At 34.4% G+C, this 15772-nt stretch overlaps 1 protein-coding gene across 1 annotated transcript; it reads right to left on the bottom strand.

The window, feature by feature from the left end:
- Positions 1-1724: 1724 nt before the first annotated feature.
- Positions 1725-15435, bottom strand: LOC128986805 (60S ribosomal protein L21). The gene is made up of 5 exons (XM_054407331.1): positions 15365-15435; positions 9708-9846; positions 7643-7776; positions 6473-6602; positions 1725-1842 (listed from the first exon to the last, which is right to left on the bottom strand). Exons 2-5 carry the CDS (start codon positions 9834-9836, stop codon positions 1756-1758), a joined length of 480 nt encoding a protein of 159 aa, XP_054263306.1. The 5' UTR covers positions 9837-9846; positions 15365-15435; the 3' UTR covers positions 1725-1755.
- Between the last annotated feature and the right edge of the window lie 337 nt (positions 15436-15772).

Raw genomic sequence — 15772 nt, 5'->3', positions numbered from 1 at the left:
CCGAGTGGGATTATAGATAAATATATGCCGATGCTTGATGGCAAATCTTTGCGTGCATACCTTCAATTTGAGACCTCAATCATGAAAATCGGTCGGGTAGAAGAGTCAATCGAACTCGGCAAAGATAAACCAATTTTTTTTAACATATAAGATGACAAAAAATTCACATACAGAATAGCAGATCTCAGTATAATTACCCTTTTTATATTTGCTAATTAAAATTACTGTATTTGATATAAAAATAAAAGCAAATAGGTTGTTATAGCAAACCTACCTATAACAATGTAAAAGCTAGAAGTTCAAGTTCGTTTATTGTGTTAAGATACACAAACACACTAAAACACTCACTAAAAGCTAAAAACACAGCAAAACTAGCTTATGCATACTTGTGGAGGCGGACTTGTACCCTACCCATGATAGTGATATCACGATGACGTCTTATTATCTTAACCTAATCGAAAGGAACGGGTTGGAGTTTTAACCCTTCTTAAGGCTGTGGTTTCCTAGACGCGTAATAGATGCGCTGCGTGTGCGCATCTAAGACGCAGCACACTTGTCTTATGGAGTTTCGTGTACTTGGTTTCCAAGGCTGCGTATCTAATGCGCGCGCATCTAATACGCGCGCACCAATAGCTGCGTATTTCACTGACTGCTCTCAGAGCAGTCAAATCTGAGTTGCGCTGCGTTTTAGACATGTCTCGTGCAATGGATTCGGAAGTAAATGTTGTCCAGATGGCAAAATTCCCCAACAACAACGAAAAATCGATTGAATTTGTCTCTTGAAATGACATATTATGGAAGTACGTTGTTCATACAATTAAAATTTGTATAGTATTACATTTCATATCATTCGTTAGGTAGTGTCAATTTCCCAATAATGTGTAATTTTAATATTTAATTCCCTTATTAAATGTTCCCTACAGTTAATTTGTCCTCGCATATTTGTAATTTGTAAATAAACCTAATGTTGACAAATATTCTTTTCAAGACAGCAAAACACCAACTCCAAAATATAAGAGCCCCCATAATTATCTTAGAAAGTAATAATCCTATATTAATTACTAGCAGAGTACCCGTCCTACTTACGGGGTTGGCGTAAGTATGAAATGCTTATTGCAGTTATACTCGTAAATAATATACTATTTCGTCAATTCGGTAAATTCCGAATAGGTAGGCCTAAATATAATAACAGTAAAAGCAAAGTTGGTGAGGTTAAATTAAAATTTATTGTTTACATTTTAAATTGACACGTTTGCTTTAATACTACGGTTAAAACTTCCGCGAGGGCCACGTACATTTCCTAATCATGTACTTTTCACTGCTTACGCTTCATCGAAAAGTTTAATACCAAAGTATACATTTCATTACCTAAATCATCGAATAACACCATATTAGCCACTAGTAATCTCTCCCGTGAACTTATGTTACGCACCGATCATGTGTATTGTACGCAGTCTAGGAAACCACTCACGACGGCTGCGTTTTGGGACCTGGACAAAAGCAGCAGCGCATCTAAACCGCTGCGCATCTATTACGCGTCTAGGAAACCACAGCCTAAAACTTTGATATTAATGTGCAAGAGTGGTTAGATTAAATCCATCGCAATTAGTAGCAAGACCTATACATTTGATTCTGAATTCAAAGTTAAATAAATAAAATCCAATGCAGGCCCGTGCCCTCTACATTCCCTAATGGAAAATTCGCTAAAAAATAACAATGCAAAGAATGTTTTTAAAAATCTTTATTTTAAAACAATTAGGCGATGAACTCGTAAGCGATGGGTGCCAACATGATGGGAGGCTCCTTGGTTCTGACAATGTGGGCTGGTCTGGGCTGGGCAGGCTGAAACATAACATAACATATTTACAGGTTTCCAAAGATTAAGATAAGTGGCTTAAGTTGGTAAAATTGTATATACGTCCAGTAGAGTCTCAACTCTCCGATCTTTGGCTACCCTCACTATGTACGATCAAGTGCAGTGGAATCATCAACTCTTTGAATATGACTGTGATTAAGTCAAGAGAACCTCTATACTCAGAAAATATGTACCAGGATGGTTTGAACAAAGGCAAGTACGTACGTTTGAAGGCTGCGTAATATTTTGTTAAGTTATCATTGATAAAAAGAGTCAAAATGATGGATCCTAGTTTAGGCATAAAAATCTCTGTAGAGTGGCACTATTTAAAACAAAGTGTTCATTCAGAAACTATTGGATTGTCAGCACTTCTTATTCAGTCGGGAAAAGAAGACAAAAATTGATTGATCATCATTATGAACACTGAAAAGAGTTAATATACAAATTTGAAACAAACTGACAAATTGATAAAATTTCTCTCTTTAGTCCAACCAAGAGACAATAAGAAACTACAAATTTATGTTCAGAGAAAATAAAATTTGCCTAGGCTCTATATGAGGTCTTGGCCTGTCCGTTGTATTTATTTGGTAAAAGAGAAGTTAGCTGTTTGTGAGCTTGTTCTACTGTTTCAAAAGATATTTTTTCTTGGTAAAACTTTAATGTAGGTAACACTGACTTCTGTGTTCAATCAGATACATAGGCTCAGCAATAACAATTCAGTCGGGAAAAGAAGACATAAATTGGGTAAATCATCATGATGATCACAGAAGTATATATTTAGCATACTACAATTATTTATCAAACTAAATTAAACTCTCGATTATCCGAGCCCTCAGAATGTACGAGGTCGTTTTAAGTCAAAATAAATTTTTTTTAGATTTTAGATGGAAACCAATGCGTGATTTTATGAAATTTTCTGTTGTAAGTCAAGTACAAATAAGCAAGTGATTCGTATAACGAATACTTTAAATATTTATTACAAGTACCTATTATTTTAACGTATGAATGACCGCAATAACCTATTAAATGAAAATAACACAGCGCTAGGTTGGCCATCACGCTTGACAAGCTGGACGCCCGTCCAGCTAGTTTACGTCTAGAGAAGTAAACAAAAGCTTTTGCATTTCTGCTCGGGTATTACCAACTCGGATTGCTTTTTGTCAGCGTTTGTCATACGATTTTTTGATTGTCATGATTGTGTCAATTATAGCTCGGTTAAACTCAAACAAAAGGTAATGTTAAACCCCATAAACTAGAAAGATCTAACTTAGGCTATTTTTTTTATTTGATACTGTAGAGCGTTGGCTTGGCACAACTTTAATAATACTGTATTTTAAGTTTTTAAAGACAAATTCAGAAGTGCTGAGCAGGTTTGAGTTGGGCCTTTTGTTTTCTTTAAAACTTCCTTATTTCAAAAAGTGTACTCGTTATGCGTTGTTAAAGCATATATTTTACAAGTATTTCACTTCCTAATGTGGTAACCCTTAACCTCAAAATCTAAGTAAGAGATCTCCGTGATATATGGGATTATTAGAACTGAAGTCTTGGTCCCCCCCTAAAACCTCGGTTAATCGATACTGTTCCATATTTATGACAAGATAATCATTAAATACAAAAATTAAATCACTTTGGGTTTGCTGTGATGAGGATTTTAAATAACATCTCACTTTATTATGATAAATTGTAAAAGAATTGCCATTAGGTGTTTGTTCAGACATGAGTTCTCATCACAAATTTTCAGTCGGGAAAAGAAGACAAAAATAATACAAATCATCATTAAAAACACCTAATAGAAATAACCATTACTAATATTTTCTCTTTGTTATAACAATTAAAAGTTTAAGTCTAGTTTATTTTTGTTGTCATCCAATAATACATAGGTGTAGGCCTACATTATTGAGGCTGGTTAAATAAGATTTACAATGTCAAATGAGGAACTAAACTATCCTAACTGAATGTAAATGAGTTTGTGGCAGTGAACAGATTTTGATCAGAATATATTCATTGGAATGTTAACACGTTATATTTGGTTGCGCGATGGCCGGCCACTGCCGATGGCGCAAACACCATTTGCGCTGCGTGGATGAGTGTGCGAATAATAATCATTATTCGTGGATGAGTGTGTAATAATCATTATTACAAATTTATTGTAGTGTGTGGGGTTTAGGCTTGGAAATAATCCCTACCACCGATAAAATAGTCGGATCTGAAAATGAATTAATAGCAGATTGAAGTATAACACTGGCACAATAAGCGGCAAGCGAAACAACGTCTCACGTTAGTGGGTAACTTAGCATTGTACTCCTCGCGCGACTCAAGAATCTTTTCATAGTATACATAGTTGTACATGAATAGTGTCAAATAAGTTAAAACTAATGCTTAAAACTATGATATCGCCATTTTCAATTCGTCTACAGAGTACAAGGACAGGTCCATTAAATATTCCTTGAGACGTTTTTTAAAAATGTTGGGTTTTTGTTCTGTTTTAATTTTCAAAGGAATAAATTTTAAAAATTCATGTCCTGCATTGACAGTCTTTTTTGTTAAGAGCTCTAATTTGTGTTTTCCAATTACAAAATTATTTTTGTTACGTGTATTGTAGTTATGATTATTTTCTTTAATTGGTGGAATAAAATTTTTGTTTTTGACAAACATAATACATTCAAGAACATACAAACCATAAACAGTGAGGATCCTTAGACGTTTAAAGTGTTCTTTTGCAGAATCATCTTTGTTCATTTTTAACATAGCTCTGATTGATTGCTTCTGTATTGTCAAAATTTGGTCTAGATTCGAATTTGAGGTGGCTCCATATACACATATTCCATAAGATATATGGGATTGACTATGGGAAAAATAGATCATTTGTAAAACATCAACACTGCATAGTTTTGACATTTTTCTAATCGCACAAAGACCAGAATCTATCTATATATTAATAGGCAAGCATGTTTCTTTAAAACCTTTTTTCTCAGCTCGTGTGCATCGTAGGGAAAATCTACGCATACCGTTAGAAAGCTATTTTCCTGTAGGTGTGCAGAATCCCTTTATAAATTTAAATAGGCTCAAAGATAAGCACAAAAAATGAGTTTAAAAATTTGAAAAAATTACATGGATCTTATGCGTTGCCATGCTGGTGACGAAATAACAACGAAATATAAACAGAAAATCAAAACAAATGGAAGAAACTCCAATCACATGTTTTATTTACAGTGTGGGGTGAAACATTAACATAAGTGAGTACATTACATATTTTTGGTCGAGTTTCGACCACTGGACATTACTCGTTTATTTTATTGATAACAAGTTTACAATGTTTGTCCCAAGACAAGTTGCTGTCCAATGTCAGGCCAAGGAACCTTACGGCTTCTGTTATTTCAATTGGTTTGTTATTTACGTCAATATTAGGATTGGAATTGTTTTTGTTTTGTTTTGTTTTGAATGTGACACATTTGGTTTTACTTTCATTTAATTTTAAATTGTGATTATTAAAAAAATCCTCAATACAAGCTATTTCTATTGTGGATAGCAACTCAACATCTTCTGCAGTTTTCCCAGATACTTTAAGATTAGAGTCATCTGCATAAAGATACAAACCTGTACATGGGGCAAAATTTAGACAATTTTTAAAATTTGTTAAGTAACAAATGAAAAGTAAAGGTTCCAGGACCGATCCTTGAGGTACACCAGATCCTATTGTGCCCATATTTGAACTGTATTTTGATTTATAATTGTCTTTAGTGATGTGAGTTATTTCAACAAACTGTTGTCTATTTGATAAGTATGATTTAAACCAATTAAGAGAGTTATACCTGATTCCAATTTTTTCTAATTTAAAAAGTAATAGTTCATGATTAACGCTATCAAAGCAGTGATGAGATTACTCGTCGTGCGCAGTGAACGAATTAATGCATAAGCTGCATATTCAATAAATTAATTAAACCTTGGAAGGATTGCTGAAACTGCAGTGAAACATCATTATCAGACCAAGATTTTGCCATTACAATGCAGCAGACAGTCTACTGGCTGAGGAAGCCTGCCTTTTGGTTTACGTAACTTTTTGAAGGAAACATTATGGCCTACTTTAAAATGCGGGAGGGCTCTATGGTTATAATCGATGGTTTAAGACAGCTCAATTACATGCTTCATTTGGAATTTTTAAATAATACATTTTAGGCTAGCCTATTTTATATTGTTAGGCAATACTGGTAGTTACTCACTTAGTCAATTCCAGAACCACATAATCTAAACTAAACAAACTAATGATATAAACTAAAATTTAAAAAAATGGGTAATAATAAGGGTTCAGAATGTCTAGGACTACAAATGACTAGGATAATCTCCTTAAAGGTTAACTATGGATTATACCGTTAGTAAAACATACCATCCAAAATCCCAAATATAAATACAAGATAATCTCAATGATAATATAAATTTGATATTTAAGGTACGGTAAACAAGTGCACATTCAGATTGTTTTTCTCATCAAAACTTTCAGTTGGGAAAAGAAGACCATAGTAACAAAGATCATCATAATAGCACTAGGAAAAATAAGTTTGAAAATATTTGAACCAATTTATGTCAAACTAATATGTTTTTGACAGTTTAACCGCTAACCTGTCTCCTGAGCAGAGCAGTCACTCCCTTCGCCTTGGCCTCTTTCCTCTTGCGCTCGTTCTCCTTCACTCGGTTCAAGAAGTCCTCACGGCACTTGGAGTGGTTCACATGCTCAATACGGATGTTAATCCTGAAAACCAATTTTAAATTACAAAAAATTACAAATGATTCTATAAAAAATCCAACACTATAGACCGATCAAGAGAGTACTTCCAAAGCTTGTTGATTTTAATATAGGTTAATCAAAATATAGACTGTCTTAAATCCTAACCTCAAATCTGTGAGCTAGTTCATTTATTTTTTATTTTACATTCCAACGGACAGCTCCATTTTGATATTTCTTACAAATTACAGTAGTGCAATACAAACAAGACTTTCTTAAAGCTAGTTATACAATAATGTTGAGTGAAAAAACAAAGAATTGAATCAATTGATTCAACTGATAAAACCTTATTACACTCTTAAAATTCAAGATTTTGTAATTCTCAAAACAGAAGTTTGAAACCATGTGGAGGATGAATTTAATTTCAGATTAGAATATACATCAATCTCTAAATTAGCCTATACTTATTTTGAATATTAATGTTTTGCAATGCTCTTTATTAGCACATAATTTCTAAAGGCTACAACTTATATTTTAACATAATCAAATAACAGAAACTACGACATAACCATGATGGGGATCAAACCTTGTGAATACACTGCTTACTGGATACTTATAAAAACAGCAACAAAAATAATGTTTGTACAACACTTCAAAACTACACAGTAAGAAAATTTTGCCAAGACGCAAAGTAGGCCTATAGTAATGTCTGTAAATTTCTTTATTCGACCATTATCGTTAATTTTGTGGATAATCTGCAAAATTTTACGCAACAGTCTCCGCTGTAGATTATCAACTGTTCTTAACCTACAATTACATTCCAGAATGACACTATAAAACTGTCGGATAGGTACAGGATACAACTGTTACTTAGTCAAATGTAAGTGCTCATTCAGTTTGGCATTAACATCACATTTTGTCAGACGGGAAAAGAAGACAAATTATTAAATGAATCATCATGATAAGCACTTAACACAGTAACGTAAGTAGTTCTTCACGATTCACACGGTAGGCCCAATTCAACCTGCTAAAACTGCAGCATTAATTGCAGGCTAATTATGTCGTACCTCTTGGGGATGATCTTTCCACGCACCCTCTTGTTAACAATAACTCCGAGAGCATGGGGGGTGACGTTGAACACTCTGCCTGTCTTTCCATGATACACCTTGTAAGGCATACCCTTTTGCACAGCTCCGTTACCCTGTAACACATCAGTCGTTTATGTTAACAGTTCCTGAGTTCTGAATAATTATCAAATTATGGCTAAAAAGTTAAATGAATCATGGGTACAGTTCCGTAGAGAACTTGGGATATATTATTGGATGAATAACGTTATAAATTGATAATTGACTGACTCAATATATCGTATAGTGTTTTTTCCAAACATCGAATTGAGTTATGATTTGTTTACGATTTTACTGATATTAAAAAAAAAACAATAATAGATCCTATTAACCAATAAAAAATAGGTAGCTAATATAAAAAGATCAACTAAAACCACAAACGAATAACCTACGAACAAACAAATTAAAGCCTATGATTTTGCTTTTTACTGGATCAAACATTGTGCTTTTAGCTTGGCTATCAACTCAGTTTTCAATAAATACTGTCAATATTAGTGATGGGTCGGTTCGGTACTTAACTTTAAATGTCGGTTCCACCGGTTCTTGGGAAAAGCACAGGGACCGAGAATCGATGGTGAAATGTCAGTAGGCCTACCGATACCATGTTAATTGGTTATATTTTTATTTACTCATTTACAAAATTAAAATTGTCAACCATGATTATTTTTCACTTAAGGCTTTTTGAAAGTGTATGAAATATATCATGAAATATTATCAATAGTAAGTTTTAGGCTATAGAATGATTATTTCAGTGTTGGTTAGGTTATCGTCAATATTGTCAGCTGATCAAGAGAAGTGCAAATATAGACTGTAATTGCTCCAAGGCCTAAAATTAGCGTATTGATAGAAAAAATTTACTTAATTTCAAGACCAAATTTAACCTTAAAAATATTTAAGATATGAAATGCCCAAAATTAAAACCTAGGCCTAAGTTAGGCTATAAACTTAATTTTAAGGAAGTACGATGAAACTTAATAATTATAGGATCCAATGGCAATACAGTCCAACCACGGTATAACGAATCTGAAGAAACCGAGTTGAATATTTGTTGTATCACAGATTTTGTTAAAAAGAGGTTCTTTATTTTGAGGTTAGGTTTGCAGGAATTTTGATTTTAAGTCGAGGTTTAGAAACAGCATCGGTCAATACAAGTGGAGATTTTACCTCATTAAAACACAATTAAGTAGCATAGGCTACAATACTTTACAGTACAGTATTGGCAATGTAAATTAGAACCTTGATTATCCGGGATATTAAGGTGGAGGGAGACTACTGATAGGCAAAACCACGGTTAATCTAACATGGTATATAAAAGAGGACAAACACACAAAAACACTGCAATACTGGGGGGTAAATAAAAATGTCCGTTAAAATAATACATCATCAACAAAATACAATATTACACAATTATGATATTTCAAGTCATTGACCTTGTTTCAACTTACAAAGTGTAGGCTAACATTTAAAATAACAACTTTCTTTAACCCACCCTATAGCAATAAATCACGTAATAGCGCACACTGACAGATGTGTAAAACGGAGCAGACAAATGTTAGCGGAAGCGTTGACGTGAATATAAAATGCTAAAAAATCCATTTCATTTTCATCAAGAAATTGTGATTTTTCAAAAACAATAATGTGGCGGGTTCGTTATATTGAGGGAAAGACACACCCAATTTGTTAAGAAGAGGTTCAAATTCACTGTAGAGGTTCAGAGATTGATAAATTTGTTAATTTATGTTTTAAAACTGAATAAAAAATTCTTTAAATCAAGGTTGTTTAGGCTATATGGTTTATTCGTTATGTAGAGATAAAATATATAAGTTACATTGTGCCTTATGGAGAGTTCCAGGGGATAAAAAAAATAGCCTATAAGGAATTTGTTATATGAAGGTTCTAAAGACTATAGTAGGCCTAGTTAGATATGCTACTAGGCCTCATAAGCCTACCGTAGGCTACTGATTAACTTTTCAGTTGAATAATCAGAGTAGAATGACCAAAGACCTACCTTAATATCAACGATGTCGCCAACTTTGTACACTTTCATGTACGTGGAGAGAGGAATGACTCCATGCCTGCGGAACTTGCGGGAGAACAAGTCCCTCGTTCCTCGACGATAACCCTTGGAGTTGGTCATTGTGGATTACCTTCAACAAGATATTGGGATAATCAGTGTCTAAAGATAATGTGCAACAGCAGTTAGGAATACCTAGATTGACAAGTTTATCAGATTAGATTGATCAACATGTTTGATTCAGTCGGTGGAAAAGAAACTGAAATCATAATAATCATCATTAAAAAATGTCTCTTTCATTGTAGTTTAATAAAAACACATTTAAGTTACCACTAGACTTAGAAGTTACCTATGCAGTTCTAATACGTATAACAGACTAACCCATCACCATTTAGCGTAGGCCTATGCTAGACCTATAATTACCATAATTACCATCCTCTCGACCGTTGACCATTTCTGGATAGGTCGCGTCAGTAATGATACAAATACCATAAAACTTACAAATAAAAAATACTTCAACATATGTTTATTATTATAAATTAAACCTATCTTAAATGGGGCTAAGTGTGAAAGTGCAGAAACTAAAATTTCTGGTTCAATTCCAAAAATGGGCAGTAAGAAGAATTGTTTCGGCTCCACTTTAGTTTACGCCCCACATTCATTCAATTGAAATATTTGATAGGTATATCAATTACAGTAGACTCCCTCTTATACGGACCGAGGCCAGTCCGGATAACAGTTTTGCGGTTAAACCGACATCCCCAAAAACTTGTAAAAACGGACTGTTTAAATGCGTATTTGACTTAAATTTAGGAGAGCATTGTATTCAGACACGTGATCACTGGTCTGAAATCTTTCCCACGGGAACAGTCGTTTCAGTACCGCCCACTTCCTGCCGATCTAGTCCGGTTAAAACAATGTGCTGATAAAAATTGTCCGGTTAATGAGATGTCATTTCCGCCGAGTGTAGTTTGGTTAAACCGATGTCCGGATAAGAGGGAGTCTACTGTAATCGATATATCAAAAATGTCAATTGAATGAATGTGGGGTGTAAACTAAAGTGCAGCCATTGTTTCTTTGCCAAAACGCCGATTCACGAAGAAAATCCTTCTCAGAATCCAAAATTGTAACCCTTCCATCTAAGTGTCCTTAAAACCTTACCTTAGTAAAAAAAAACCTTCCTCTATTCACTGATCCAGAAAATTTGCCTATATAGGCCTAGTCACTTTGAAATTCTCATAGGGGCCTAATTTGGCAATCCCTAAACATGTTAGCCTACGCCTTTCTTCAAAAAACATTCTTTTTTACCACGGCATCAAACTGTATGTGCCTACTCAATGTGCCATTGTTTCGGCTGAGTAAGAAGAAGTAAGGATGAGCATCGATAACTTAGTCGATGTTTTCAAAACATCGATGTTCAATGTTTCGAAACATCAATGGTAGGTTACGGTAGTCCTACCAATGTTGTTTTTGGCCAAATATTCTTCATCGATAGAAAAACATTGGTATCCTTAGGATGAGCATCGATAGTCACTTGGAAAAAAGTAGAGCACGCGCCATAAAAATCTATTGCTGGCCGTTTTGCGGCAAAATACGTACGGGATCCATATTACCGATGATGCCAACTAATAGAGGACACTTTAACGGACACGACAGTATCAACATTATGTACCTGGGGAGTAGAATAAGGGGGGTAAAATCAGCAATAAGTAGTGCGTGCGCCCGAAAAAATCTATTGCCGGCCGTTTTGCGGTAAAATACATCCGTGATCCATATTACCGATGATGCCAACAGATAGAGGACACTTTAACGGACACGACAGTATCAACCACGAATACTAGAAAAAACCCGATCATAAACAATAAACAAAATGACGTTGTTGGCTCAAATCCTATACTAATAGCATTGAACATATGTTTTAGCAGTTCCATTTAACCAATGTTAAATCATGTTTATTTTCGGGCCAAAAACGTCATTTGTTGATGTTTATGATCCATACCGGTATTTTTATAGTAATCGTAGTATCAACATTAACCCTCCGAGTGTCATGCGTCGCTGCAGCGACGCGTAACACACTTTGTGTAGTGTCATGCGTCGCTGCAGCGACTCACGAACACTGTTTACGGCAAAGGCTCTATGACTGACAAATCGGATTGAACTGGATCGAGTTAGGTATCGTTCTTTTCGTTATATTCTCTAAGCTTTCTCCAGAGGTCTGTCTCTAAGCGCTTTATGTTCTCCGAGCCGATCGTAATTGTAGCAGACAGCTGACGTGCGTATTTGTAAACAGGTTAATTAACCTCGGACCGATGACTGATGTATTTTATTATGCTTATCATTGTTTTAGTACTTACGTAATTCCCGTCACAGCTCAATAAAATATGTCTATTCAGGACATGTTTCGGTGTTAAAACACCATCGTCAGAAGAATAAATAAACACAGTACGGACACGAATAAATACATAAAACAGTTAAACATTTAAAAAACAGGCCTGTTCTAACAAAGATGACCGACCGCACAGGTAGCAAGGGACAGACTAGACCAGCTTATGCTTATCAGTTGTGTGAGAGAGAAAGAGATATTGGGCAAGGATCAGCTGTTGTAGGATGGACGGAGTTGTTGATGAGTGAATTAAAAATGGTGTGGGAACTGAATTGTAGTTTTTCGTTTAATATAGTCTCACGGGTGTTAACGTTGTCAAAACTTTTGTATATTTCATACTCCTCTAGAGTGTCCATCTTTTTCCCTTTTCTGCAAGTGTGTAGAATTTCCAAGCTGTCATCAATATTTCCCATTGTATGATTAAAGTCAATTAAATGTTGTGTGAAGGAGGATTTTTGTTTGGTTACGCTGACAACTGGTCTGTGCTCTTTAAACCTTGTTTTGAAACTTCGTCCTGTTTGGCCAACATACATACTAGGACATTCAGCGCATTTCAATTTATAAATGCCAGTTTTACAATGTATGTCCTTTGCGGTCGTTTTTGAGGCTAATATATTTTTTAATCTGTTGCTAGTGTTGAAGGTCAAATTTATGTTATTTTTCTTGAATTCTTTTCCTAAGCAATCATGTATGGTCTGAGAATAATCAACACATATGTATTTTGGTTTTTCGGCAATGTTGTCCCTAGTAATATTGTTTTTATTTTTATGTTTTTGGATTCTGTCTGTCCACAATATTACTTTTAAAACCATTTGCTAAGGCTATATGTTTGATAATAGCTACTTCACGTTGGTAATGTTCATTGTTCAGTGGGACAGTGAGTCCAATGTCCAACAGCTCAGGGGCTACACACATGGATTTAAATTGTTTTAGTGTTAAAAACCAAAAGTAGTGATATACGTGGTGCATTATAAGAAGATTTAAGTGATTTTGAAGAGCTGGTTGATGATCCTGAAGAAGTAGGTAGTGATATTGATGTAAATTATCAGCCAGATTCCTAGCTATAGCTAGCTATTCTTGATTCTTGATATGGTTAGCTATGCATTCTTAGCTAAACGCTATGTACTGAAATCTGTTTTTTGCCCATAACTTATTTATTTGCAAATCTACTTCCGTATATTATTATATATTTGTAATCCTCATAAAATTTAGAACAAAGTGGCTATTTTCAAATATTTATAGGCCTATAATTTATACAATTTCATTGAGCGCGAACTTATTTTTTTTTTCAATTTTTTCAAAATAGGGGAAGCCGGGGTAGTAAGAGAACGGGGTAATAAGAGAAAAAAATCATATAAAAAAAATTAAGGTCATAGAGATATTAAAAAAATAGTTTTTAGTTTGAACATTGGATTATAAAATAAAGTTGTAATTGTACTCCAATCTTCATGTTAAGTCATCACCATATTAGGTTAAAAAAACGCTTACGTCTGATTTATTAGTTTGAGTTCGGTAAGCCTCTCATATATATATACATTTCATCAGTAAAGATTGTTAAAAAAATTAATACTCATGTTCTTTTTTGTTTCAGGGATTATAAAGAAGATATGAAAGGAGTCAGCAGCTAGGTTAATTTATTTAAAAAATAAATATTACCAATTCTCTTATTACCGCACAGTATTTGTTACGGCGGGGTAATAAGAGAATAAGCTGATGAACTCATTTCATATTTTTTATATTTATTTTACAGGTATTTGTTTTGCTCAGTTCATTAAAAATGTTTAAAAGTTATAAAAGTACAGATAACAAAAACTGAAATTGGGGTGTTTTAGCTTATTTACAATTAAAAACCCACTTATTTGTGTAATTTTCCGCACAAATTTCCGCCGATTAATATTTGATTTTTAATAACTTTTTAACAAATATGTATTTTTCTAAAACTTTTTCTCCCAAAGCTTGTCCTATTATAAGGTTTCTCTTGATACCCCACACACTTCTGAATACTTTCAAATAAGAATATTATAGCCTCATCTCTTATTACCCCACCTGGGGTAATAAGAGAAGTCAGTGGGGTAATAAGAGAATTTTTTTTTTACAGATTTAAAAAATTGTAGTGTTTCCAAATTAATTGTTCAGATTCACCATTTGGCCCCATTATTGCATGATTTTTTTCATTCTTTTATTCCTATTAGATTTAGAGAAACAAATTAGTGATTCTCTTATTACCCCTTTTTTCTCTTATTACCCCGAACTCCCCTAATTTTTATTTTTACCTAAAAATTTTTTTTTGAAACAATTATTCCTTAGGTTTTATATATGATATTGAAGCCCATGATTTTCCAAACAAAATGGTATATAGAACAGTAGAATTAACATTGTTTTAAGCTTTTCAGATCCGTTTTAATAAAACCTTGCAAATGCGCCAAAAATAGGCGGACATTAAGGCCTAAACTATGGACACTCGGAGGGTTATGTACCTGGGGGAGTAGGTTTAGGGGGGTAAAATCAGCAATAAGTAGGGCGCCCGCCCACTAAAATCTATTGCACAACTTATAGCTGATTTGACCCCCCTAAACCTACTCCCCAGGTACATAATGTTGTCCGTTAAAGTGTCCTCTACTTGTTGGCATCATCAGTAATATGGATCGCAGACGTATTTTGCCTCAAAACGGTCAGCAATAGATTTTTCGGGCGCGCGCACTACTTAAGGCTGGAGTTATTGCCAGTTTCACGCCAATAATGTTTCAAAACATCAATGGTAGGTTACGGTAGTCCTACCAATGTTGTTTTTGGCTAAGTATTCATCATCGATAGAAAAACATTGGTATCCTTGATGTTTTGAAAACATAGGCCTAACTTAAGCCTAGGCTAAGCTTTCAGAGCTCATCCCTAAATCAGGCCTAGGCCTACTATTCATTCTAGAACAAACAGGCACTAGGCTAGGATCTCTGAAAGCCATAATCACACTTCATCAAAACCTCAGGACCAAATTTTGAAGACTTTAACTCGACCCGTAGCACATTCAACGATTAAAACATTATAAAATAAAGACAAAGTGGTAGTTAAGTGACACGGCACACGTGGAAGGTTAGGGTTAGTTCTTTAGGAAAAGAATAGGCCTACATTGTTTGAAAAAAAGATGCGAGGTCAAGTTAATGTATGTAATAGATATTGCAAGAATTGTACAGGTATCATTATTAGAATAATAAAAACTTAATTACCACATTAATAAATTAATTTCAGAGAGAAATCTAGAATTGCACCTTACCTCAACGACAGCCTCGAGATGGAAGAAGAACAAAAAGCTCCGGCTTCCGCTGGAAAAAAGGCCATATCGCCACAAGGCGAAGGAGCAAACACAACGGTAATCTGTTACCGATGCTATGTAGCTTTCGATGATATCCGCACTATGTAAAGTAAATGTAAACTACTAACTGAACTTTAACTGAACTCTGTTTATAAATAAATATAGAGTATCACCATAGATAAAACATACTCATCACATGGATTATAACTATATTAAGTACATTATCGTCAATTTGAGAACGCTACGCACAAAACTTAATATAAAGGTGAGGGTGAGTGTAAAATGGAGTGAGATGGTGTGAATTGAATAGCTGCCAGAAGCCAAAAACATTGTCCGATCAAATTTGTACGCGTAATAGTTATCCGTTCG

This window comes from Macrosteles quadrilineatus, unplaced genomic scaffold, assembly GCF_028750875.1.
Source record: "Macrosteles quadrilineatus isolate MER2022 unplaced genomic scaffold, UCM_ALF_1.0 Scaffold_2__2_contigs__length_208266976, whole genome shotgun sequence".
NCBI lineage: Eukaryota > Metazoa > Arthropoda > Insecta > Hemiptera > Cicadellidae > Macrosteles > Macrosteles quadrilineatus.
This window is presented reverse-complemented; position numbering and strand designations above follow the sequence as displayed.